General features: G+C 32.6%; 11 protein-coding genes across 11 annotated transcripts; 8 read left to right on the top strand and 3 right to left on the bottom strand. All coding sequences in view use genetic code 12, as the record gives it.

Moving 5' to 3' along the window:
- Positions 1–177: 177 nt before the first annotated feature.
- Positions 178–1,194, top strand: J8A68_002784 (quinone oxidoreductase family protein; the record flags this gene model as incomplete). Its single annotated transcript, XM_049406570.1, has 1 exon — positions 178–1,194. The coding sequence occupies one exon, from the start codon at positions 178–180 to the stop codon at positions 1,192–1,194; it is 1,017 nt and encodes a 338-aa protein (XP_049263930.1).
- Positions 1,195–3,734: 2,540 nt separating this feature from the next.
- Positions 3,735–4,373, bottom strand: J8A68_002783 (uncharacterized protein; the record flags this gene model as incomplete). The annotated part of the gene is made up of 2 exons (XM_049406569.1): positions 3,735–4,077; positions 4,339–4,373. 2 exons carry the CDS (start codon positions 4,371–4,373, stop codon positions 3,735–3,737), a joined length of 378 nt encoding a protein of 125 aa, XP_049263929.1.
- Positions 4,374–5,057: 684 nt separating this feature from the next.
- Positions 5,058–5,555, top strand: J8A68_002782 (SUMO-targeted ubiquitin ligase complex subunit; the record flags this gene model as incomplete). Its single annotated transcript, XM_049406568.1, has 1 exon — positions 5,058–5,555. The coding sequence occupies one exon, from the start codon at positions 5,058–5,060 to the stop codon at positions 5,553–5,555; it is 498 nt and encodes a 165-aa protein (XP_049263928.1).
- Positions 5,556–6,015: 460 nt separating this feature from the next.
- RPT2 (proteasome regulatory particle base subunit) lies at positions 6,016–7,344 on the bottom strand (the record flags this gene model as incomplete). Its single annotated transcript, XM_049406567.1, has 1 exon — positions 6,016–7,344. The coding sequence occupies one exon, from the start codon at positions 7,342–7,344 to the stop codon at positions 6,016–6,018; it is 1,329 nt and encodes a 442-aa protein (XP_049263927.1).
- Positions 7,345–8,067: 723 nt separating this feature from the next.
- ULP3 (SUMO protease) lies at positions 8,068–12,498 on the top strand (the record flags this gene model as incomplete). Its single annotated transcript, XM_049406566.1, has 1 exon — positions 8,068–12,498. The coding sequence occupies one exon, from the start codon at positions 8,068–8,070 to the stop codon at positions 12,496–12,498; it is 4,431 nt and encodes a 1,476-aa protein (XP_049263926.1).
- Positions 12,499–12,748: 250 nt separating this feature from the next.
- J8A68_002779 (uncharacterized protein) lies at positions 12,749–14,584 on the top strand (the record flags this gene model as incomplete). Its single annotated transcript, XM_049406565.1, has 1 exon — positions 12,749–14,584. One exon carries the CDS (start codon positions 12,749–12,751, stop codon positions 14,582–14,584), a length of 1,836 nt encoding a protein of 611 aa, XP_049263925.1.
- Positions 14,585–15,209: 625 nt separating this feature from the next.
- On the top strand, positions 15,210–16,643 carry BNA4 (kynurenine 3-monooxygenase; the record flags this gene model as incomplete). Its single annotated transcript, XM_049406564.1, has 1 exon — positions 15,210–16,643. The coding sequence occupies one exon, from the start codon at positions 15,210–15,212 to the stop codon at positions 16,641–16,643; it is 1,434 nt and encodes a 477-aa protein (XP_049263924.1).
- A 543-nt stretch (positions 16,644–17,186) lies between these two features.
- Positions 17,187–17,531, top strand: J8A68_002777 (uncharacterized protein; the record flags this gene model as incomplete). The annotated part of the gene is made up of 1 exon (XM_049406563.1): positions 17,187–17,531. One exon carries the CDS (start codon positions 17,187–17,189, stop codon positions 17,529–17,531), a length of 345 nt encoding a protein of 114 aa, XP_049263923.1.
- A 187-nt stretch (positions 17,532–17,718) lies between these two features.
- TPT1 (tRNA 2'-phosphotransferase) lies at positions 17,719–18,360 on the top strand (the record flags this gene model as incomplete). Its single annotated transcript, XM_049406562.1, has 1 exon — positions 17,719–18,360. The coding sequence occupies one exon, from the start codon at positions 17,719–17,721 to the stop codon at positions 18,358–18,360; it is 642 nt and encodes a 213-aa protein (XP_049263922.1).
- A 1,196-nt stretch (positions 18,361–19,556) lies between these two features.
- Positions 19,557–20,420, top strand: J8A68_002775 (uncharacterized protein; the record flags this gene model as incomplete). Its single annotated transcript, XM_049406560.1, has 1 exon — positions 19,557–20,420. The coding sequence occupies one exon, from the start codon at positions 19,557–19,559 to the stop codon at positions 20,418–20,420; it is 864 nt and encodes a 287-aa protein (XP_049263921.1).
- A 4,290-nt stretch (positions 20,421–24,710) lies between these two features.
- On the bottom strand, positions 24,711–25,880 carry J8A68_002774 (uncharacterized protein; the record flags this gene model as incomplete). The annotated part of the gene is made up of 1 exon (XM_049406559.1): positions 24,711–25,880. One exon carries the CDS (start codon positions 25,878–25,880, stop codon positions 24,711–24,713), a length of 1,170 nt encoding a protein of 389 aa, XP_049263920.1.
- Between the last annotated feature and the right edge of the window lie 1,663 nt (positions 25,881–27,543).

The raw sequence follows: 27,543 nt of genomic DNA, 5'->3' as shown, positions 1-27,543 counted from the left end.
TGGGGTATTTCCGCACTCCACAGTAATTGGGAGTGAAAAATTTCTACACCTATAAATATAAACTCAATTGTCGAATTATAAAAAAATCTACAAGATTCTCTTTTCCAAATGTTAAGAATTTCTTCAATCTTACCAAAACTACAACAATTAACAAAAAGACAATTCCTTTCAACAAAAATGACTGCTATTACATTACCATCAACTCAAAAAGCTGTTTTCCATGAAGAAATCGGTGAATATGATGTTCTTAAATATGACGACGTTCCTACTCCAACCATCGAATCCTCCCATGACATTATTGTCAAAAACGCGTATGCTGGTGTTAACTTCATCGAAGCATATTTCAGAAAAGGGATCTATAAGGCACCTTCATTACCTTATGTATTTGGAAGAGAAGCCCTGGGGGAAGTTGTTGCCATTGGAAATGATGTTAAGAATTTAGCTGTGGGTGATAAGATTGCATATCTTAGTGCTAATACTTTTGCTCAATATACCAAAATTGATGATTCTTTATTTAGATATATCAAATTGAATTCTGATGCTAGTGATGAAGAATTGAAGGTTCATGGATCGATCTATTTACAAGGTTTAACTGCATTGACATTTATTAATGAAGCTTATAAGGTTAAACAAGGGGACTATATTTTAGTATGGGCTGCTGCTGGAGGTGTTGGGAAAATATTGGTACAATTGATTAGTCAATTAGGTGCTCATGTGATTGCTATTGCTTCAACTCCTGAAAAATTACAAGCTGCTAAAGAATTAGGTGCGGAATATTTGATTAATAGTTCTACTGATGATATTGTTGCCAAAGTTCAAGAAATCACTAATGGACAAGGGGTTGACGCTTCATTTGATTCAATTGGGAAAGATACTTTTGAAACCTCTTTGAGTTCAATTAAAAGAAAGGGAACTTTTGTAAGTTATGGTAATGCTTCTGGTCCAGTTACTCCATTCCCATTAGCTGTATTGTCCCCAAAGAATATTAAGATTGTTAGACCTCAATTGTTTGCATATATTGATACTCCAGAAGAATGGAAGCATTATTCTCAAGAATTATTGAAATTGATTGAACAAGGTAAATTAAAATTTGATATTTCAAAAACTTATGAATTGAAAGATTATCCTCAAGCTGCTAAGGATTTAGAAGGGAGAAAGACTACTGGTAAATTAACCTTAAAGATTCCTCAATAAGGAACTCATGCTGACTCTTACTCTCTATTTAGTTATGTCTAAATATATCTTTTGTTTATGTTTTGAAATATATGAATATATTTATCTACAACTTAGGACAGGCGTTTTCATATTTCATTAAACATTGAGGAGTTGCAAAACCATATACCAAATTACCTTGTCCATTAGATATTATAGCAAAATAAGTACGATCGGTATTTGCAATGATATTGACTAGGTTTTAACCAGCACTTAGACAGATACCAACAAGCCATAATTGGAATATTGTTACTTTCCTTTTTCAACATTGAAGATACCCATCTGAAGGGATTCTTCTGGCTTAGAAAGTGGACCCCTTCCTAGCTTCAGACTAGTTCTTTGCCTTATGTTAGCATAGTTCACCAAGTATCTGTTCTGCCTCTGGAATGAAAAGTTCTATAGTTTATTGTGTACCAATTGTGTCCGTAGAACATCTTCAACAAATCAGAATATCTTCAAGATACCAGCAATCTCCAATAGGGCTTGATTGAATGTAAATATACGTACCGTTTTCTTATCTTTGATTGATTGTAGTAGTTGAATAGATAAGAAGAAGAAGAAGAAGAAGAAGAGAAAGAAGAAAACACAAATAGTTTTGTTTTCAGTGGGAATTATACGGTTTTTTGCTTATGGTCAAATTGCAACAAATTTTGCAATTGTTTTGAAAAATTCCACGACTTGAAACATTGTACAAAAATACAGCTACCAATTAAAGTCTATCTTGCGACTGCCCCCATATTTATATATAAATTATATTCTAAAGGACGCTTGCCATAAATGACTTGAGAAGATGAAAAGGCTACTGATGCAATGAGTCAAAGCGTTTATTATGTTTCAATTGGTAGCAACACCAACAGTATGATTATCAGAACTTATCAGCATAACTTCTGTTTCATCTTAACAAAGTAATTAGATTACGACTTATCAATTATTGCATACTAGCTGTCATATCTTCCAAAAAGATACTTAAAAGCCATTGAGATGTTACCATTGACCATTCGAGGGACACTCTGACAGATATTTTATTTTTCCTTCTAGATTTTGTTAAGATTTAAGACAAGAGACAGTGGTAATTAAATACAAAGATTAATTAACCTAAGTGATATATCTAGAATGGATAATAATTGCTTATATACATCTTTATTACTACTTTCAATATATATTAATTTGTGTGTGATGTCCATCGTTCTTCGCTCAGATTGTTTGTTGACACTTTGTATTTGGAGAATGTTACCCGAGTTTCTCACTGATAAGCCGTTGTATTACTTTTATTTCAACATCTTCCCTTAATCCAATATGGTTTGTAATTCTTCTAGTTTCCATCAAAACCTTTCACTCAGTTTCTCCTGCAATTAGATCACGATTAGTTTGTTATCATTATTCGAACTAAATAGCGTTCGAGGCCGTACATCCGAGCCCTTGAATAATTTTCTTTTTCAGCCTCGCCATTCGATTTGCTTCTCTTTCCATTCCGTTCTATTTTCTGATACGGTGAATGGTACTGTCTGGATATTGCATGTTACACTAAACTAAGCAAGCCAAGCTAATCATGCCAACTAGTAGACAAACATACAAATATGGTTCTTAAGAATTCAAAATGGGACAAGAAAGCTAAATAAGAATACATGAAGAAACGTGGAATCGCCCCATCCAAACCCACTGCTACCGAAACTTCCCATTCCAAATGGTCACCCAAGAAACAGATTGATTGAAATAAGCCAGTACTAGACCCCAAAAACTTCATATCAAACGATTCAGTTGGAGTGGCATGGAATTAGCCACAATCAAGTTGGACAAAGGGCCAGTGATAGAGGAAATTATTACAATTAAAACGAACTGGTATCATTATAGTAAAGAAATTCATTAAGTTGAATATACAATAGTTAAATAAGAATAGTACCATCCTAAAAATGGGACCCCCGCTCCGTCTCCAATTCATCCCAACTCCAGATTAAACCAATCCTTCTTCCCTGAAATCAGATAAAAACTCAATCACACAAAGTAACCATTGTCAAAGTGGATAATTTAGAATGAATAGAAAGTTCCTTTATTTTTTTTTTTTTTGATTTTCATGTCTGCAGCCATGAAGGGAGAAATGCATTTACGCACGAGTTAACAGTGTGGGACTCGACCTTTCGGTAATACCCACTAAAACTCCCTTGAAATCCCGCTGTATCCCAAAAAATAGCGCTCAGAAACCCATAATATCCATCATAGTAATTAACCGTTGCCCAAGCGGATAATTCAGATGAATGGAAAGTGCTGTGCACCAGTATCTCAAAAAATAGCCCCCAGTACCCATAATAACCCTCAGAAACCCATAATAGCCCTCAGAAACCCATAATATCCATCATAGTAATTAACCGTTGCCCAAGCGGATAATTCAGATGAATGGAAAGTGCTGTGCACCAGTATCTCAAAAAATAGCCCCCAGTACCCATAATAACCCTCAGAAACCCATAATAGCCCTCAGAAACCCATAATATCCATCATAGTAATTAACCGTTGTCCAAGCGGATAATTCAAATGAGTGGAAAGTGCTGTGCACCAGTATCCCAATAATAGACCCCAGAACCCATAATAAACCTCATTGAAGTTAACCGTTGCCCAAGCGGATAATTCAAATAAGTGGAAAGTGCAAAACACCAGTAATCCAAAAAATAGCCCTCAATGACCCATAAATATACATGCTGATTTTTCAAAAGTGATCTTTTAATTTCTGATAATGATAGCAGCTGGAACTTTGATTTAAAAATAATGATTAATGGAATATGGATAAGATTTAAGGATAATGAATTGGAATTTTTTTGCAAATGATTCGGTGATAATAATAAACCTGATAATGAGGATGACTTGACTGTACGACTAGGATGAATGATGGATGTAGTTGAATTTGACTTGAATTTGTTTGTGAAAAGTAAAGAAGAAAAGAAAAGGATTGAACTCATTTGTGGCGTCTAAAATTTATGCTGCAAATTTTCTTTTTAAATTCTGGAACAACTGCGAAAAAATACTTATCAATCCTTTGTTAAGATCTAAGAGACAAGAGACAGTAAGCCTTAAGTACAGAGGATAACTATTCTAAATGATATGTATGGGAATGGTATTATAAACCCCAGTACTTACTTCTCGTAGTTATTCTCACTAGTATCTATAGACATATATCAATTTATGTATCTTGTTGATATTTCTTCATCTTAACTCTTAAATAACGGCGCTACCATCCCAAAGAAATAATTAACCTCCACTACGAATCAATTAAAAATGTAAAACAAAGTATGAAATGGATATTCCAGCATCCTGTTCTCTAAGATAGGCTACTTATATTGCATATTGTTGGCACTAATATATCGTAACGAGGGAAATACAAAATGTAGTATAATATTTGCTTTATTAACTATTATTATCAGAATCATACTCTGTATCTCTCTTTCTTTTTCCATCTAATTATATACTTAGATAAACACCTATCAATCATCTTCGTTGCAAGCAGGTGTCAATGGTAATATCACATTTCCTCTTTTGATAAATATAACATCCTTCAAAATAAATTCTTGACCATCCAAATGATTGCTTTTGAATTTAAGATAAGGAAACACTTCATATAATATTGTAACTATTTTTATTGTGTCTATTCTTCGATGTGTTTACAAGGAGTATCCTTGTTTGCTTTCTAGTTTCCAGGAGTTTAAATGTCTTCTCATCGATTTCCTTCCTGGTAGTAAATATTTCACTTCTTCATACAATAATTTTTTTTTTTTGCCTCTGGTTTAAATCTGGAGCCAAATCATTGTCAGCTATTTCCATAGTATTCCACAAGTATGATTACATTCTAAACAATCATCATGGCCAGTTCAGGATACGTAATCAATATATCATCAGACGAAGAAGAAATAGACGACAATGATGTCGAAATCGTTGAATTTCGCAAATTAACAGCTGACCTAATGGAACACCCACAACAATCATCCGAATCAAGAAGAACAACCAAAAAACTAGCAGATGTTCAATGTCCCATTTGTTTTGATGAAGTCACACAAGCAACCACAACTTCATGTGGACATATATTTTGTCTTGAATGTATCCAACAGAGTATTGCTAGTTCTCATGCTCGTGGACAAGTTAGGAACAGTGCTAATGGGGGCAGAGGACGAGGGAGTCAAGGTCTGGGAGTTGGACTTTGTCCATTATGTAGGAAAAAAGTCATTTTTAAAGAGACTATTGTGTTAAGAATGAAAGTTGGTAAGAATAATGGGATACCGAAGTTACCTGAACTGACGATTAAGCCTCATGAGATACCTGTTGAATCAATAAAACCGGATGATAAGAAGAAGAAGAAGTGAGAAAGTTAATATAATTGGTACTATTCAATAAGACTCAAGAAAAAGGGAGAAATGGAACACGCGTTTTTGATGTCATGAATTGTTCTAGTGGAATTGTCTTACAAGTATCTTCCATATCAAGCTTTACTTTTAGAGCGGCGAAAAGGTATCCAAAAGAATTCTAGAATTCCTAGTTTCGGGCATGGTCTGCTTCAACAAATCCAATATATGAAAATATCGGTATACAGTTGTGTCAATAGATTTCTCCGGTATAGATCCAGACTCTATTTTACTAAGAATAGACTTTAATTTTCAAGTTTGTCCTTTACGATAGTCTCAAAAGAGAGATGCTTACTTATTGAATCGAGATAGGGACAAATGCCAATTCCAATTACAAGATATCAAGCTAGTGTCATACGTGGCCAAACAATTTATAAAAAACTTTATGCATTACGAAAAGGTAATTAATTAATACAACAATCTACAAATATAAACCTTCAAGATTTTCCTCAATTTTATTTTTAAGAATTCTTTCCTTTGCAGCTCTAAAATCTTCAGCTTTAACTTGCATACGTCTTTCTCTTAATGCCAATAAACCAGCCTCAGTACATATAGCTTTAATATCAGCACCAGATAATTCATCTTTTGAAGTTACAATTTCATCCAATACAACATCATCAGCTAAACTCATTTTTGAAGTATGAATAGTTAAGATTTTCTTTTTAGTATTAGCATCAGGATTTTCAAATAAAATCTTACGATCAATTCTACCAGGTCTAATTAAAGCAGGATCAAGTGATTCTATTCTATTAGTAGCCATAATAACTTTAATATCACCTCTATCATCAAACCCATCTAATTGATTTAATAATTCCAACATAGTTCTTTGAATTTCACGTTCACCACCAGAACTAGATTCATATCTCTTAGTACCAATGGCATCAATTTCATCAATGAAAACAATTGAAGGTGCTTGTTCTCCAGCAATTTGGAAAATTTGTCGACATAATCTTGGACCATCACCAAGATATTTTTGAATTAATTCAGAACCAACAATTCTTAAGAAAGTTGCACTTGTTTGATTTGCCACTGCTTTAGCTAATAAAGTTTTCCCCGTACCTGGTGCACCATATAATATAACCCCTTTAGGTGGTTTTATTCCCATTTCTTCATATAATTCTGGATGAGTTAAAGGTAATTCAACTGCTTCTTTAATTTCTTGAATTTGTGATTCCAATCCACCAATATCAGCATAGGATTCAGTAGGAGATTTATCAAGTTTCATAACCGAAACCATTGGATCGGCATCATCTTGTAATACCCCGACAACAGCAACTGTTTTATGATGTAATAAAACTGAACAACCTGGTTCTAATAATCCTTTATCAACAAAAGACATAATTGATACATAATATTCTGAACTGGCAGTACTAGAAACAATTGCATGATCATCATCAATGATTTCTTCTAAAGTACCTACCGCCATTGGAGCACCTCTTAATTCATCAACTTTTTCCCGTTCTTCAGCTTGTCTTGCTTCAGTAGGTTGGAAAGCTTCTTGATTAGTAACAAATTCTTCTTCTAGTAATAAATGATCTTTAATTCTTTCTAATTTTAATAATTTTAATTTACATCTTGTATTTGGAAATACTGCTGGTAATTTAACAGCAGTATCAGGTCCCTTTCTTCTCTTTTTACCAAATTTTGATTCAACTGGTGGTTCATATTTTGGTTTTTCTTTCTTCTTGTCATCTTTCTTCTTATTGTTAGCATTGTCGCCACCTGGCATACCCGAAGGACCTTGACCCATTTTTCTTTTATTATGTTTTATTTATAAATGCAATTGATATGAAGAGTAAATTCAATTGAATGTTAGTTTTGAAGTTTTTCAGTTTAAAACAAATCTTGTTCTTTTTTTCGCCACTTTACACCAAAAAAAGAAGAAGAAGAAGTCAATCCCAATTAGGAAATCATGGCACGTGACTTTCTTGAAATATTAAAATCAACAGTTATGTTAATAAATGTTTTATACTTAATAGTAATTAGTAGATAATAGTAAATAGTATATATATATATATAATACTTAGGAGTTAGTGTGCTAGACATTAAATTTATTATTTTCTTTCTCTGCTTGAAAAGATTACATAGATGGTTCACTGGAAAAGGCAATCAATAATGGGAGATACTTAGTAAGTACATGTAAGTAATATTCTGAATTAGTCAATTTTGTCTTCAATAAATCACCTTTTCCCTCGTATAAACTGTTTGATTTCAACTTTCCTTAAACCAATCGAGAAGACTCATTAGTTCATAATTTCTCTTACTTAATTAGAAATTAGTCACACACCAATAAAAAGAATCTGGTCAAGTACATCGCTACCAACCAAAAAAAGTTGACCTCTTTTTTTTTTTACAACACAACTGATTAAAAATTACCTATCACCTATCGTACCACAACACCCACCATATATATCCATACTGTGTTTGCCAGTACTAAAGAGATTACCAATTCATGTTTCTATTGACTTTATAAATGCTGCGATCAGGGGAAAAACTAAAAGATAAGGACTATGCTTCCATAGTTACTCGACTACGGCCATCAAAACAATCTCTTCATGGACAACGACCAATCAATACATTAACTTCAAAGGAACTGTCTTCAAAGAGTCCAGCTACAATACCACCACCAACGACAAATTCTCCAGATGTATCCAATAGAGACAATATTAAAGATCAACTACAAGCTTCTCCAAATGCTAAGAAAAGATTGGATTCATTGAAAACCATGCAGTCTCTTCTCGGAAAAGCAAACCCCAGTTCCCCCAGACACAGTACTAGGCTAACTGATAGTATCATCCACTCACCACGATATTCATTGTCATCACTATCGTCATCATCTTTGCTGCCATCATCAAGAAGAGTAGCACGAGATTGTTTTGAAGAACCCATCGATCCACGTCTACTTGAAGTCCCACCCGAGTACATAGCATCAATTGCATTAATATCATTCAGATATAATAAAGAAACTCTTAGTCATAATTCGGTGAAAAATCGATATTTCCTTAACGTATCCAGAGATAATAATTATTTATATATTACCAATAATACAGAAATCTGTGATAAATGTTTCCTAATTAGACAAAAACATTTAAAAAGATTAGCATTTTCCAATGAATCAGTTGTGATTGAATTAAATCAAAATAGAGGAGTAATAGTTGCCGTACATCACAGTAACGACACCGCATTTAGAGACTATTTTAATAGTCACCCAGTTTGGAATGTAGACACCTCAAAAACAATAAAAGATGTTAAAGTTATAGAAGACAGGATTGAACGAGCCGTGAATCCTTTCCGAAGTGCCATATTTGGAAAAGCATCACGAACAACAAGAGCTAAAGCTAGAGAAAGTATGGGTGGGGATTCAGAATTAACTCCAATAGAGTTGGGTGAAGATGAACCCAATAGTATATTTCTTGAAGATGATTTCCAACCATATGAAGTTCCAGCTGATTTTTCACCCGATTTAAAATATGCATTTGATGAAACTAAAGTTTTTACAATAGCTTATTCCGATTTCAAAACATTATATAATAATGATTGGGTAAATGATACAATTATAGATTTTTTCATTCAATATGAAATTCATCAGGCTCTTGATTCAAATAAATTTCTTGATCCAAAAGATTTCCATGCTTTTAATTCATTCTTTTTCACAAAATTAATGACTAAATCATCAACTGATCCAACTCAAACTCCGGATTATTATAATAATATTAAAAGATGGTTAACAAAATTGGACTTGATGAGTTTCCCATACGTGATATTACCAATTAATGAAGGTGCACATTGGTATTGTTGTATTATTAGAGGATTAGATGATTTATTAGAAGCGGCAATCAAAGAGAAATCCAAGGAGGGTATCAAAAAAGAAGAACACGAGCTGGTTATCTTGAGTGACGGAACACCACCTGCGCGCCTGCCACCTTTATCACAACAACAAGACCCAGAATTTGATTTTGAGTTTACACTGGACACTGATTCAAAACAACAGGAAGGTATTACTACACCCAAGTCAAAGCAACTATTAAAAAGACCATCCCGTCCAGCTACAATTTATGTATTTGATTCATTAGCTTATAAACGACACAATATTAATATTCCCATTAAACGATTCATTATCGACTATTGTCAAGATAAATATGGAGTAAACATACGTAAGGATCAAATCATAGTCATTAATGCAAAAGTTGCCCGACAAAATAATCTAAGTGATTGTGGTATACATGTCATTTATAATGTCAGGAAATGGATTAATAATATTTCTGAATGTGAACGGATTTGGAGGAAACCACAAGCTCTGAATAATGAAGTACGTTCATTTTTCATTCCTGAGGAACGGAAAGGGATGAGAAAGGAATTGATTAAGATTTTGTTGGATTTACATGCACAACAACAACAACGACAAGATAAGGATGGACATAAGATCAGGATTGAACACGAGGAAGACGATGACGATGTGATTGAAATTAGGGAGCATACTCCTGTTCCTTCTGCATTACCCCTACCCCCACTACCTTCACCACCACCTCCTCTTCCGCGTATGCTAGTTACAGAAGCGGAGATTCAAGAAGATGTTCCAATGTCAGACGCTCAATCTAAGGACCGCAATATAAAAGAACCAGCAATATCGGTGACAGAATCAGATCCGAAAGAAAGGTCATCTCGGAAAATAGAAAACGAGGAAAATGATACAGGCATGTCTCAAGATCCAAATGAAACGACGAAACCAGAAGCAGATGCCGATGGAGATATTTTCATGACTCCGGAAGAAGGTCAATCAAATACTTCAAAGACCGGATCTCCTCGAGATGATGATAGTGATGTGATAATGACTCCAACTGATGAATCGCAACAAAGTGAAGAAATTGATCAACGAGCCGAAATTCTGGATATGCAAGAAAAGGAAACACCAAGTAGAAAGCAAGCTTCACCCGAGGAAGAGATAGATGATGAAGTAGTTATTGTAAAAGACAAAAGTCGAGCCAAATATGAATTCAGACTGCTTGATCCCCGAATAATCGACACCCCTGATCATTCTATGGAATATGAAAGATTCAAGAATTCTCATTTAAATGAATCATTCCCCCTCGCAATGATTATTCCTGATAATATACTCCAAACTGTGAATGAATTAATCCCAAAATCAAACATAAATGTATCTGATGAAGTAATAGAATTAATTGAAAGTTATATTGGAGCCGGCAAGGAAGCTTTTCAATTCCAAAAACAGAATTTTTTAAAGCAGTACCAAGATATTATTGAGAATGAAAAAGCAATGGTGGATTCGACGAGACCAAGTAATCAGGATTTCGAAATTAGACCATTTTTAGCTTCAGATACGATAGTTAGTGAGACCGATAGTGAAGGGATGGTGATCAACCAAGAGGAGAATGACGAACTGGATGGGATGAAGCATCTGATTTCAGAAAATGCTCATGGTGTTGCACAATTAGCAATTACTGAAAGTTCAACGAGAAAATCAAAGTCTGAAGAAGGCATTAAAACTCCAAAGAGGTTGCTTATTCTGGAACCTTTTGAAAGTCCAAAGGATAAGGGACTTGATGATGCTACACGACCTAAGGAGGTAAACTCGAAGTATGAAACACTTGGCCCTGTAAGAATTGAAAGAAGAAGTAGGGAAGATGGAAAAGAGAAAGATGTGATCGAAATAGAAAATCCAAATATATCCCCAGGATCAAGAAGTCGTAAGATTTCAACTGATAACTCAACTCCAAAGGCAAAGCTTTCAAAATCACCTTCATGGTATCGACCAAGAAACACTAAAAGCTCATCCAATAGTCCGAAAGCTAGCAAACATTCACCACCACCATTACCACCACCTCCATCTCCACCACCACCGCCTACTCGTGGACGCATTAAACAACATCCCGAGGTTATACATATAGACGGCTCACAAGATGACCTGGTCCAAACTAAGGATTCACAACAACCTAGGTCCACTTCCTCATTGACTAATCCAATCAATCTTGAAGATGAAATTAATGGAAGGAATCAAGAAACAGCAATATCAAAGAGTCAATTAAAACGAAATGATCCGAATCGACCAGTTAGATCAACTCGAAAAGAAGTTAAATATTTAGATACTAGACCCTATAAAAGATCGCCTACTCCTCCTGTTGTCCCGAAAAAAGAAACCCCCCCTGAAAGCAAACCTCATGAGATTGTTGAAATTATTGATCCCGAACCTCCAAAAACAAATAATGATAAACCTAGGATATCTGGACATGAAACTCGATCCAAGACTGGAGTAGTTAATGAAATCAATTATAATCCATCGAGAAAAAATGGTGGAAGAAAAAAGGGAAAGAAACCTGATAAGAAAGAACCGATTGTCGTTAGTGATGATGAACGACCATTACCACCACCTCCGGGTCCACCTCCTGGCCAACCTCTTGGTCCGCCACCTGGTCTGCCTCCACCTTCATCCAGACTGGGAAGTACAGAAAGGAAGAATCAAAAACCACCAATTGGTTGGGCTAGGTTTCCTCTAGAAGACAATTCGGTGGGTCCAATTACATCCGAAATTAATAAAGCAAACCGGTCACATCTGGAAGACACGGTTGTTGAAGATTCGCATGGTGGTGGTAGTAGTAGTAGTAGTAGTAGTAGTAGTGGTGGTGGTGGTGGTAGTAGTAGTGGTGGTGATGACAAATATGATGATGATGATTTAGCGACAAATATCTTAAAGAGAAAACTAGATGATCATGATCGAGGTGTAAGTAATGAAGGAGGTTCTTCTTCTCCTCGATTACCTCGTGACAGAGATTATATTGCACAGGGACGGTCTAGTTCTACAGAACGGGATTATTTTTCTGTGAACATTAAGTATGCAAAAAGTAAACTGGATAAAGATCAGGCGTATAAGAAAAGGAAGCATCAATAGAAAGTTAATAGTAATTAATATATATAAGTTTTACAGTGGTTGATAATGAAAGGTGTAAATTATCATCGATTTTGTAGGTTTTACTATAGAATTATAAATTTATTATTTTTTTCTCTCTTAATTTACTGATTTAGTTTCTCATACTGGTTTAGTTTCTCACTCCTGAAAATAAACTAAAATTAAATTTACCACATTTTCTCTTGAAAGTTACACCATTTTCATTCTATAAATCAAAGAAGTTACTAAAACCATGTCAGAAGAAACCAAAGAAACTCAATCAGGTGGTGAATTAGAATCAATTGATATTTCCCAAAAAGAACAAGAACAAGAAGAACAACGAACAATTTCAAGTAATACACCGGGAGAAATTAATGACACTCCACCAGAACTTCCACCAAAAGATAATATTCCCACTACCAATGGAATCGATACCAATTCTCAACCTATTACGTTTTCATTAACAGATAAAGTTTCACAAATCTCGGCAATTAGACAAGTTGAAATATATTCTTCACCCCAATTGAATGAAGTATCTGATTTATTTGTTAATAATACTATTGGAACAGATACTATCAGAAGTAGAATTGATAGTTTAAAGGGGGAGGGTGGTGATGATATTTCTGAAGATTTGAAGTATTGGATAAGTTATATTGAAGATTATAGTAATCAATTCTTAAGACTGACTAATGGAATTGAAGAATTAGAAGAACAAATTCTTAAAGGAATTCCTTCAAATATTCGATATTTGGTTTATTTAAAGACTTTACAAGTTAGATTTAAATTGAACCCTAAGGAAACATTTTCTAGTTTACTTGCTCGAGCTAAGACTGCTAATTGTAATAAAGATCAATTTATTGAAAATTTGGATTTAGATATTAAAGCAAAAGAAGTTTTAATGGTTCTTAATTATTATGTTAATGAATTAACTAATAATAACAATTCAGGTCAAGTGGATTCAATTGGTGGTGTTGGTGCTGCTAATGCAACTATCATAGAAGATGGTTTAAACGAAACCGATGGTTCCAGTAATCAAAGTAATAAATTACCATTTAATAAATCATTAATTCATATTTGCAAATATTTATCATCAATATCGGAATTTTCCCAAGAAGAAATGTTTTATGTTTTATTAAAGTTTAATAAATTATTCTTAAATTTAATTAAAGATGAATTGTTTTATAAGATTAATCGAACTTTAGAAGATGAATTAAAAGAAGAATTTAATCATATAAGTTTTCAAGGAATTAATTTGAATGATTTTTATAAGAATATTTTATTTAATTTCTATGATGATATCTTTGAATTAGAAGTTAGTTTAAAGATTCTTGATTTTGTTATATTTGAAGGATTTGATTTTATATTAAGATTGATTGTATGGTCATTCATAAGTAATAAAGATAAAATCAATCAATTAGAAGGTGATGATTTACTTAGATTTATTCATTCAAAAGAATTCTTTACTGAATTAACAATTGATTTTAATCAAGTATTAGAACAAGAACCACAAATTATTAAATATGAAAATGAATTTCATTTAATTCATGCCAATTCACTTTGTAATAATACCAATGAATTAACTAATTTAAAAGAAGTTAATGAAGAATTAATTATTAAAATAAATGAATTGAAAAATAAGATTAATAATCTTCAAATAACTCATGATGAAATCTTACAACAAAGTGATCAATTTAAAGATGAATTAACCAATGCCAATGAAGAAAATGAAATCTTATTATCAACAAAATCTGAATTAGATAAGAAATATGAACATTTAACTATGAAAGAAAATCTTAATAATACAATTAAAGCCAATAAAGATTTTCAACAAACAAATAAAGAATTAGAACAACAAGTTGAAGAATTAAAGAAATCGATTGAATTAAAGAAATCTAAATTGGCGAAATTTATTCCAACTCCTTCTCCCCCACCGGTTGATCAAGTTGCTAATACTACTAGTACTGATGCTGCAAATGAAACTCCTGCTTCTACCGAGGAACCAACTAAAGAGGAAGATGTTACCTCCTCTAATGCGGCTACCGAAACAACGCCTGAAGAAACCCAAGAGGTCATAGAAGGTTCTAAGTAGATTATAAGTTCTGTTTTATTCATAGTTTATAGAAATGGTTTTATATTTTTTTCACTTTCTGTTTACCAAGATAGACTACACTCTCACTTTAGGTTCATTGGATGATCTCTGTCTATATTTCGACTACGCCGCACTAGTAAAAGAGTGAATGATTAAATAGTTTCGAAGTTTTGTCTAATCTCTCACGACAAAATGGCCAGCGCAACAGTTTCTCATTTCTGTAACATTGCCAAGATAATGGATTTAACAATCTATAGAACGAATAATGCCAGCCCCGGTATGAGGTAACGAGTATTCTAGAAGAAGACCATTATGACAAAGGCGTATTTATTTATTCGTCAAGAAATTAAGGTTCTCGGTTATTAATGTCTCATGCAAATTAATCATTCCCTTTACATGTTTTTGTTTGTTTCAGAGTTGCACCACGTCCAACAGCGGCAGCAAACGGCCTCGGGTGAAAAAATAGAACCAAAAAAAAAATCAAACGATCATTATTTTAAAATTTTAATGGAACGATTTTCTTTTGATTTGTATGATCTGAAAATATTGTAAGTTAAATATTCAACAACATAACCTCCTTTTTTTGCATTCTCCTTTTTGATTATTTAAGACAAGCTACAGAAAAATGGAATTAAACAATCGTATAGACGATAATGACGACCGTCAAAGTGTTGGTGTAGTAGGAGCAGGATTAGTTGGTTGTTTAGCAGCATTGGCATTCGCAGCAAAAGGATTCCACGTTACATTATTTGAATTAAGACAAGATCCAAGAACCACGGATGATAAAAACAAAAAGAATTTACGTTCAATTAATTTAGCAGTCAGTAATCGAGGTATTAGTGCATTAAAATATGTGGATGAACAAATGGCCGAACGGATTCTTGAACATATTATTCCTATGAAGGGAAGAATGATTCATGATATTACTGGTACAAAACAGGAATCTCAGTTATATGGATTGAATGGAGAATGTATAAATTCCATCGATAGATCATTTTTAAATGAATGCTTATTAAATGAGTTGGATAGAGCTGAAGTAAGGGTATTATTTGAACATAAATTACTCAAAATGAATAATTCATCTGATAAAGATAAAGCACCAGTCTTAACATTATATGATACTAAGATTCATGAAACCAAGACATTTCAATTTGATTATATTGTAGGAGCAGATGGAGCTCATTCTCAATTTAGATATCAATTACAAAAATCAATGAAGATGGATTATTCACAAAAATATATCGATATGCAATATTTGGAACTTTATATTCCACCAAATGATGATCCAAATGCTGATAATAAATTCCATATTGATCCAAATCATTTACATATTTGGCCAAGACATAATTTCATGTTAATCGCATTAGCTAACAAAGATGGATCATTCACTTCAACATTTTTCAGTCCATGGTCAGTAATAGAATCAATTAAATCAAGTGAAGAATTTCTTGAATTTTTCCAAACCAATTTCCCGGATGCATTTAAATTAATTGGTGAAGATGCGTTAACACAAGCTTATAATTCAAATCCAAGAGGGACATTAATGCAAGTTAGTGCTTACCCATATCATAATCCTAATGGTACCGCTATTATAATTGGTGATGCTGCTCATTCAATGGTTCCATTTTATGGACAAGGAATGAATTGTGGATTCGAAGATGTTAGAATCTTAATGGAATTAATTGATGAAACCAAAGATGTCAAACAAGCATTTATGAATTATTCAGATGCAAGAAAACAAGATCTTGATGCTATTTGTAAATTAGCTCTTGATAATTATTATGAAATGTCTTCAAAAGTTACCAATATTTGGTATTTAATTAGAAAAAAATTAGATTATAGTTTAGGTAGGGTTGTTAATGGAAGATTTGGTTTACAATGGTTACCTTTATATACTATGGTTTCATTTAGAGATGATATTCCATATTCAAAAGCAATTGAAATTGAAAAAAGACAAGCTAGAATCTTGACTAGAATTCAATATGGTGTAACTGCCACGTTTATAATATGCGGTTTAGCTAAATTAGGACATTGGTATCATAAAGTTCATAAAGATTAGAGAGAGAGAGAGCAGGAGGACTTTTTAGATTGTTTTTTTTAATTAACACCCTGTATTGTTTGTAAATAAAAAATATTTGAATGAATAGACGAGCTGATATACATTTCATTTCTTTCGACAGTCACCTCGTGTAGACCCTTACTTGTAATGATAATAAAAATAATGGCGTGGAGAGTTCGAATAGAAGTTCATACGCTACGGGGAAGCAAACTTTGCTGAAAGGGTCTAGCAAATTATTCTTATCTCATCCCTCTTGCATCCTTGCTAGAAAAAGGCTGACATGATTCAGAGCGTCTCTATTTAATAGAAGTATTTAATACTAATAGGATAATGTTTATACCAAATTCTCTAAGAAGCTTTTAAGTTCATCCCACTGGATGTTGAAAGTTTTGCAGCAATTATTTTAACCTGTAAAATTTGTGCAACATGTAAATCGTCTGCCAAACAGTAAAAGTTATGATTCAACCTTTAAAAAAAATTTCAAGCAACAACATCAACTTCAAATCTAATAATCCTTCTCCATAGCAACTACAGAAACTAAACATGACCAACCCCGCCATATCAGCCTACCGTAATGCTATCAGAGCAACCAGAATAGCGTTCCGTCAAGATATACCCATATTACAAGCTGCCAGAACTCAAATCAAAACTGAATTACTTAATAATAAATCATTAACCGATAAACAACAAATTGAAGAAGCAGTTACAAAACTTGAAGAAGTTAATAGGTTTTTAATATCAAATGTTGTACAAGGTGAAAAACAACAAGATGGGAAATATTTTTTGAATTTCCATGAAAAGACTGAATTAGGTGATAATGAAACTATTAAACAAGGAAATAAATTAGGTTCATTATCAGGTAAAAAATCAACTCGTTTAGGTAAATAGAACAGCAACTGTTGTGTATAATTAACTTCTTGTAAATACATATAAATTATAGAATTTAAAATTAAAGCCTGGGGCAATGATGATATATAAATCAAAGTAGTTTTCTAGATAGTAGTCACAGGGAGCAAACTATGACTCAGAAAAATTCTTCTCAATTCAAGTTTTATTTAGTATTAGTCTTTTCATTATGACTTTAGAAATGTCAGCTCCAAATCCAGCTAGAAGAGATGTTATAATCTCAAAAGCATTATCATATCTTCTACGTCATGGAGCACTTAAAGAAAAATTATCAATTAATGAATTAGGATATGTTAAAATTAATGATCTTTTATCTCATCCCCGATTAAAATCAAGCCAAGTTACACGACAAGATATTGAAAGAATTGTCGCTAATAATGATAAGAAAAGATTTACAATTAGTAATGACAATCAATTTATATGTGCCAATCAAGGACATTCAATTCCACAAATTAATAATGATAATTTAATTCCCTTGAATTTTGAAGATTTGAAAAATTTTGAAATTTATCATGGAACTTTTAAGAATAAATTATCAATTATAAAACAATCTGGAGGATTAAGTAGAATGAATAGAAATCATATTCATTTTACATGTAAAGAATATAATACAATTTCTGGGATTAAAAAACATTCCAATGTATTGGTTTATATTGATATTGGGAAATGTATGGAACATGGAATTAAATTTTATAAATCGTTGAATAAAGTTATATTAACTTGTGGGAATGAAGATGGAATGATTCCTTGGGAATTTATTACTAAAGTTGTTGAAACAAATGGTCATGAAATTAATATGGATGAGATTTAGTATGGAGGGAGATAATTGATCTAGATCTACCGTATCAGGGAATGTTCTGTTGAGATAGACTTGATTCGAGACTCCATAGTTTCTACGTAGTGACCAGACCCTATGTTTTCAAACATCATTTCCTTATGAATCAATTTGTATCATCACGAAATGTTGGCTTTATAACCCTTCTGTGAAAAGACTACTGTATCTAGACTTTTTCCCCGGAACCCGTTTGATTCCATCCTGGAGCAATTCATTATTATCGGTTGCCTTCTAAATCGAACGTTTGTATTTATTGCATACATTCAAAAAAGTATATATTAATTCTAGAATTTTAATATTAAATATCGTTTTCTTGTTTCAGAATTGAATTTATTCAAAAATGAATCTGTGTATTACAATACCTTAAAGATTTTAATCAGATGTTAATTGAAAAACCGCTTGGACCAGTCATGGCAACCAAAAAAGATTGACAGGAAACCATATGGTTTGTAGTGGGGCACATGCTTTATACCAAATTTAAGCCATTAGAGCATTAAAATTCTAGGCTAAGAGATAAGATTCAGAAAAAATTTAGCCAGTAACTATATCTATTTAGGCATCACCAATGGTCCCCCCCCTGATAGACAAGGTGACCCCCTTTCCCAAATATGGAAGCGTATGTATTAATTAACTAAAATAATTCATCGTGCCCATTTCCTTTTACTTTACGGAGTCAATGGCGAAGGGTTATAAAACAATTAGATGGCTGATGCAACATCCAGTAATTACAGTTATAAATATGAGGCTTGTTTAAAATAATTTGACGTATTAATTAAAGTCTGTCTAGAACTTTCGATTTATAAATTAATTACAGCCACCACCAAAGAAAGAAAGTTTAACCTAATTATGTTAATTGCAATTAGTTGTTCTAGACTCATAAGAATAGATCTATTAAACATCCATACATCAATACATAATTTATGTAAAATATTTTTTAATTTTCAATTTTAGCTGCAAAAAAAAAATAAAAATAGAAATAATTTTTTAGTTTTCAAATAAAATTATTTAGTTTCGTATTAAAAAACAAAACTCATTTCTCTCCCTGTTTTAATTTACTCATTAAAAAAAGTCATTCTTAAGTTATTTCATTATTTGATTTTCCATTGATTTCTCCATTGATTGATTGTTTCATTGTATTTCTTTATATTTAAGCTTTTCAACATCTGCCCTTTATGGAGAAACCAATACAGTCAAGTACTGCAACTGCTACTACTACTACTACTACTACTACTACCACTACTACTACCAATCCCATCAACACTGCCACTACATCTAATTTCTTCCAGATTACATCGACGCCTGAGTCCTCCGTCTCATCTTCCACAATCGCCCCTTCCAACGCCACACACGACTATCATCCTTCCTTTCTGAATCAATTCTCATCCCATCCAAGTCCCTCATCACATTCATCATACTATTCTCCTAGAAGATCTACCCCGATAGACATGACAACACCTCAATCTTCAATTGATGATAATAAAATATGTCAATGGTACTGTTGTTCATGTGGCCAATCTTATGGTTCGGTGATATATAAACATAAGCATGATGACGATGATCAAGAACACGACGCCAATGACGAAATACAAGAACATGGAGAACAAGAACAACAACATTCATTTCGTCCTCAAAGAGTGCGAGAAAATTCCAGTAATAATTATATTATGGATAATTTACGATATTATAGTCGAGTCGTGTATCGAGATCATATTTCTGCGGGTTTACTGACAGAACTGGAACAACAGCGACAACCGCCACTACATTCTACTACAAGGCCACTTCCAATTAGATCAATATCCGATTATACCGATTGTAAACAACCAATGCCAATTATTGCCAATCATCCAATGCTTGTAACTCATTCAGCGCAACCTTCAACATCTCCAAGTCAATTATTATCACCTATAAGTTTAGATGGAACCAACTATCAAGATGATAATGTGATTGTAAGTATACCTACCCGATTTACTTGTCATAGATGTGATCATATGATGTGTCCGTACTGTCCGAAATTAAGATTAAAAGATTTACGATGAATAGTAAAATTGGGAAAGAAATAGAGAGAGAATAGAAATCTGGGGTAATAATGAAAAGAAAAGATTCTTTTTTTTTCGGCGTTTTTTAAGGGGAAATTGCGAAAGAAGAAAAGAACAAAAGAATCAAAAATTTCAGGGGGGATCGGGGGGTGGGGGATCGAACGACAATCAAACTATTTAATTTATATTTTCTTGGTTATCTGATGCCGTTTAAGCGGATTAAGCAAATTCATTCCCATTTAAAACATATTAATAAGACCATAGAGTAAAGGGAGGGTTGCTTAGAAACAGATGAGAAAAGAGAAAGCCAAAGGGGGTGGTTGACTACAAATGGTCCATTTTTCAATAATTACAATGGGTGAGTAAAAGAGATTCGAGGTGTCTCTATAGTCCATTGTGGCCAATCTAAATATGCATCAATACTAATTATCAATTAATCTTAAGGGACACCCCATCCTTGACACGATCCAATAATGGTATACAGCTCCTTATTTAATTTTAATTTAAATAATGTATAATAATTTTACATGAAAGAAAAATAGACAATTTGTTTAATCTTCTTTACTTATGACATCTATAATTTTGTTATCTTTTATGTACCGAAGTTCTGTTTGAATCATATAATTTCTTGGTCCATTATTTAGGTCCCCAGGCAAGTCCGGCCGAGACCGAAAAAATTTGCAACAATTAAAACACTGACACCGCAACTTACAAAAGCTTATTTAGGATTTCGCTTAAGAACTTTAAATTTACATTGCCCATGGTTCGTGTTTTTGACTTGGCTTGGCTGGACCCATTCTGAAATTACACATGCTGTGGCCCCTAGATCTGTCGGCTCCCAGAGTGAACGGAATTCTCGTCTGGATGATTAGTGAGCTATGGAGACTTAAGGTAATAGGAATCTGCAATCGTGCTTATGGGGAATCCTTTAAGTTGACATACGTGTGGATCTCCACCTTCTTGGGAGTTGGGATTCTAGAACTATTTTCGACTAGTTTCTGTCGATAAGTCATATATGAAGTATTAGCTCATAATATCTGCGGTATCAATATACATTTCTGCGCTTCCAAGCTTAGTTTGCTTATTTCTCATTAACGGCGTTTTACTCTTACATTGTGGTAGCACGGCTAAAGCGATTTCAATAAAAACCTAATTGATAACCATTGACATCCACCCCATTCGGAAAATGATCTTCGTAAAAAACCACTACAGGAAGAATGATAAACAAATTCCTCTTTGGAATAAGACCAAGATAATTTCAAACCTCCTTAATCTCCACAAATTAAATAAGACACAGCCAAATCAAACTAAAGAACTTAATATCCATTGTACAGCCAACAACAATGTACTAGTAACAACAATACAGTCCAATGAACTACTGTGAAATATCCCTTACTAGTGAACACTTAATAGAAAGCTGGCAATAGTAGTCGCTTTCACAACATTTCCAATATGGAATAACAACCATCTAAAGAACAACTCTGTCTCTAACAACTACAATCTTAACCAGCATCGACAAGTAAGGTAACCATAACCTGTCTAACCAAGTAAGTCATTGAGAATGGTATTCATGAAAAGAAATTGAAAGTGTGGAAAAGTCAAATGAAAATTGACCTTTTTTCAAACAACCATACATATTTACCAACCACATGGGATCATGAAATTGGTAACAAAGTGTCATTTGCGTCTTAAGGGGGTTGATCATTTGTAGCAAATAAGCAAGTTTCAGGCATTTGTTAACAAAATACATAGTTAAGCTCATTTGTAGCAAAACATACGCTGGCATTTGCGCCTTATACTAAACATAAAAACATGGTTTGCTGGTAACCTCGTCTAAGATCTCTTGATGGTCCATCTTTAACTGGCTGATAAGAGAAGCTTGTTGAATAAATAGAAAGTAAACAACCGCGATTTGTTTACAATTTTAAAGACGAAAGAAATTTTTTCATCCTTACATAAAAAAAGTAAGAAATAGAATTGCAGCCAATTTCTAATACTACAATAAACAAATCTTGCTAAGATTCAAGAATATCCCTATTGCATATACTACTATGTACTAACCACAAGTGTCTAAGATAACCAGATAGCAAACTAAATATGAACTTAATCCAGGTTACAGATAATTGGTAATAAAATGACGAAATTTTAGTAGAATTTGAGAAGATGTATTAAACTTCCTTATTTATTTAAAGAAGCATATAAATAAGGGATCTAATAGTAACAATAACAACAGCACGTCTTAAATCCTCAGAGAGAATACGCATTGTTTATAGTAACTCTCTATTAAGAGTCAAATAATAACAGTACTGTTTCAGGAGCGCTCCCAGTTGATAGCGCAAAGAAAAAATTAGTCCAATCAAGTCCAAAGAAAAAGGAAGAAAGCAAAAAAATTAAAAAACAATCAATGTATCAACTTCTTCTTTGTCCAAGACCAAAAGCAATCAAAACACTAGTTAAATCATCATCCATGCCAATGTCCAGCATTAGAATAACCCAAAGAATAAAACCTTTTGATTGGTCATTACTGATTGAAATAGATACTTCCATTTACCATCTTGCAAAAAAATTGATATATTATATACAACCAATTTAAATGATAGCCCATTTCTCCTGCACCATAAGATGATTAATGGTCTCGAGATCATATAATCAATTAATAATATAACGTATTCAAGAATATTCAAAAACAAAAGCTAAATTCATTAGGGTTAAGGAGATAGCCATCTTCAACGTTTTCAAGTTATATAAATGAAAAATTCCAAAATATCATATTTAATAATACCAGTTGCTTGCAAACAAATTTCATCTTTCCAAATGAAGAAATGGTAACTACTAATGATGCTCTATCATCCATCAAAAGTTGAGTCAGATGCCGGGTTTCTAACCCAGTTTAAAAAAATGATGTGGCACACGGAGTGGTATACCAAATTTTGAGATTACCAGTCACACAATGAAGTTCAGAAGGTCAAACTAATTTATTTTACATCTAGAGGATCGAAATATACAGGAACATAAATGGATAATCAATTGGGAGAGAATATAAAATTGCCTAATCACATGGTGGGGGATAAGAAATTTTTAATTTACAGAAGAACCATTAACGAACATTTAATGCGGTTATCAAAAGATAAAACTAGACACTCAGTATTATATAAAGAAGAAGAATTACCACCATTTGGAATAGATTGGTATGAGTAATAACGATTGGCAATAATGGGATCAGTTCATTATGTATGTACTTTTATAGAGCTAATAAAATTGATAATAATCTTAAAACATTTCTAGTAGTCTGATAAATGATATATAATTACAATCTTTACTCTGTAAGCTCTTTAAAATATTTCCTAAAGAAAGCTCCTGCTTGTATTAGAAATAATGAATCAGGAATTGAAATCAATTAATTTTCAAGTATCAAAAAAAAAAAAAAAAACTACAACTTACAACTTATTTAACACCAGCATCAATCACAATTAAAAGGAATCAATCAAGTTAAAAGGTTATCTCATCTACCACTGACTCTAGAGATTCTCTAGACACTACATACTTAAGCTCTGTTCATCTGGTTCAAATAAATCGTTGAGTAGTTCTTCCTCCACTTAGTTAACCACACTAAAAAAAATTCATCAATTTCATGATTTCATAAATTCAAAGAAAGAATAAACCTATTCAAGATCTACAAGAAGTGCAATGAAGAGGAGACTCTGAATAATAAGGAAAAGATACAAACGTCATCACTAGCTATAAAGTCAACCATATCAAATGAACCAAATTTCAACTACAACCAATTCACTCTCAAGGTAAAATTGAAACTAAAGCTAATCAAACTAAGAACAGAGATAGATCTTTCTTTTAAAATATAGACGCTGCCGAGCGTCGGCGGCCCCTAGCCGGGGAGGCTATCCGTCACCAAACGTAAATTCAACAGAGAGAGATAATCCTTAGTTAAATGTGTAACCCTCCTCCTCCACTAGTGAAGAGTTCAGAATATCTGATCAAACAACCTATAAGTGATGACAACCTCAATTATCCACAATATTTGGTCAGAGAATAGAAATTACTGATATATCAATAGATTATATGTTACATGTTGAACATGGTAACTTGTAGAAGAAATATATTTATTATTATATATAGTTACTATACCTAAATAAAAACCTCTACTAAATAGAAATATAACAATGAACCCCAGCGACACAAAAGATGTCCCCTAACCACCATCCCCCCCAAAATTTTTAATATATATAGATATTCTGATAATATCGAATTCGAAGCATCTCTGAGTGATTTTTGTTAATAAACAGATAAATCTATATTTATATCATAATTTACATTTTTAATTTCAATTGGTTTAGGCAAGAATTTCATATTTTTTAAATCAAGGTATTTACATATTTTTTTATTAGAATTTTTTATATTTTTTATGAATTTATTGTTAACTATTTTTTTGCTTAATTTAAATACTTCATAATCAATAAATTCTGCTTCTGTTAAATAATCATCAAAAAACGACTGTTCATAAGTCCAAGGAATAGTTAGAGTTCTATACATAATTGAATGATAATACTTTTTATCTATTTTTAAGTATTTAAATAAATTATAATTTCGATTACTGCTTAATAACACAGGATTGTATTTCTCTATTAAATATTTAGCTTGTTTAGGAGCTACAGTTATAAATCTTGATATACAATAATCCATATGTATTTTTCTTTTAAAACAGTATATAGCTAAATTGGAATTATTGAGTATATCTTTTTTATCAAATGTTTCAAATTCACTGTTGTAGTATTCATTTCCAGTTAAAAAATTACATACATTATATCGGTCTAGATAATATATTCTGGTTAAATCTTCTTCAATAAAATCTAATATATCTTCATCAACATCTGCGTCTTCATCCGGCATTATATCTTCGATATATTTTAAATATTTTAACTTAAACGTGACATCAGGGTCTAACTTATAACTATCTGTTATTAAATATAAATTAGTGTACTGGAAGTCTATTTCTTTTCTTTCTATAGTTAAATCAGTATAATTAGGCACCATACCTGCTTTTATCAAATTTATTAGAACTGGACTTATTTCTTTTAATGACAATTTATCAAAATTATGTTTATCCTTTTTCAAAGAGAAATATATAGATAATTGATTTTTTAAATCTGGATATTTTATTAAATTTTCAGCATGTTTTATTTTTGGTAATAAATGATTAATTTTTCCCATATCTTCAAAATATATACCCCCTTTTATTAAAGATGTTACTACTTCTGAATTATTAAACCCAAAATTTTTATACATATATTCAGCAAAATCTACATTCAATTTTGATCCATTAAGAACACAAGATATTAAAGAATCCACAAATATATATTCTTCTTTAAAAACACGTTTGAAATCTTTTAGTACGCCGTAATAGGCGTATAAATATAATTTATAATCATAAAAGATCTCTTTCATTTTTTAATACATAGCGTTTAGGCATATAGTTCCTAGGAGCTCGATTTTGGTGTGAAAAAAATGTTCTCATACAAGTTTGATTTTTTCGGGTGTGATTTTTTTTCGCATTTTGTTTGGGGATTTTGTTTTTTTGTGCGCATGCACTGCAAGGGAGTTCGCACTTTTGTTTAGGCGGGTGTTTGCGAAAAAAAAAAAATTCTAAGTATTTCGCACTCCTTAGGCGTACCTTTTTTCGGTGGGTACCGTATGGTTCACGCACCAATTTTTTCTACTTTGGTACGGTATTTTTTCTACCGTCGTTCCAAATTCGCACACCATTTTTTTTTTCGCTCTACTGTCACAGATTTGAATACATTCGCATCGATTTGACTAGAATTGTATTATCTGCGACATTGCGACATGAATGTCGCTTTTGGTGAATTTAGCTGATTTGAATTAAGTTAATTTGCTGTTATTGTTTGTATCTTTTAAGTAAGATTTGATTGTTGTTTTTATTATTTGTGTTTAAAGCACTATTTTAGTATTATTTGGTGTTTTTACAGAGTTATATTTAAGGGTTTCAATCCCTCTATTTTTATAGTATTTAGTTTTTAGAAGATTATCAATAAATTACATTTAGAACGATTTAATAACTTCAAGAATTCATAAGTTTTAAGTAAAGCCATTAGATTGGTGGAAACACAAGTCGTGAATCAAGCACTCTAGAGATATTGACATTATAGCTCATTTTACATATATCAGCACCATTGAAGTCCTACCACTGAATAAGAAGAGATTAAGTAAGGTACTTTCCCTTTTCGGCCTGCATGCTCGCACTTAAGAGTTTTTCCTCATAGTTGTGACATCTACCCACACTTTTTTTCCTACCACCTTTCTTTGTTTGTAAACTTTTTTTTCTGTGTTTGAAAATTTTTTTTCCTGCCAACCTGTGTTTGTAAACATTTTTCCTACCAACCTTTCTGTGCTTGTAAGCATTTTTTCGTATTCGGTATGAGAAATTTTGGAAAAAAATTTTTCTCCACCAAGTAACCCACCATAATATTCAATGTCCCCCACCACCAAATATATTTAAACAACCTGTCTATATACTCCTACATCTACATCTACAAGACCATGGCTATCATCTGATACTACCATCTCCCAAATCGTCTACCAAAAATTTCCTCCACCCTCATTGGAAACCCCCCCATACAAAATCCACCACTCACTATGTATCCCCCCTCATCATCCCACGGTTCTATCAATATCCTGCTGCACCTCCCTCCCATCGTAGCGCAAAAAAGGTTCCTCGTTTAAAGAATCCCGCTAGCATCGCAGCTCATCTTCGTCAAGCGAAAAATTTTTCTCGCCCTCAGAATATATACTACTTGTGCTTAACCGTTACCTTCGCGTGGGTGGTGCGTGGTCTCCAGTTTCCTTTATTTTCGACGGCATACTGGCCTGGAGGTGGAATTTTCCACTTCTTTCATTCAAACATGGGTAACATTTTATCTCACTAACATCCCTTCGTTATATACCTAATTGAATTGCTGCTTATAAGAGGTTTTTTGCATCATATGTTGATCCATCTTTTTTGTTCCTCTAATTGTATATCTGTTTATTATATTTCTGTATGTTATTATGTATAAGAACTAGAATAAATGGTTGTATCAGAAAAAAAAAA

The sequence above is a fragment of the Hemisphaericaspora subhashii genome (assembly GCF_019202705.1).
Source record: "Hemisphaericaspora subhashii strain CBS 10753 chromosome Unknown scaffold112, whole genome shotgun sequence".
Classification (NCBI taxonomy): domain Eukaryota; kingdom Fungi; phylum Ascomycota; class Pichiomycetes; order Serinales; family Debaryomycetaceae; genus Hemisphaericaspora; species Hemisphaericaspora subhashii.
The sequence above is the reverse complement of the archived record's forward strand: the minus strand, read 5'-3'. Positions and strand labels throughout refer to the sequence as shown.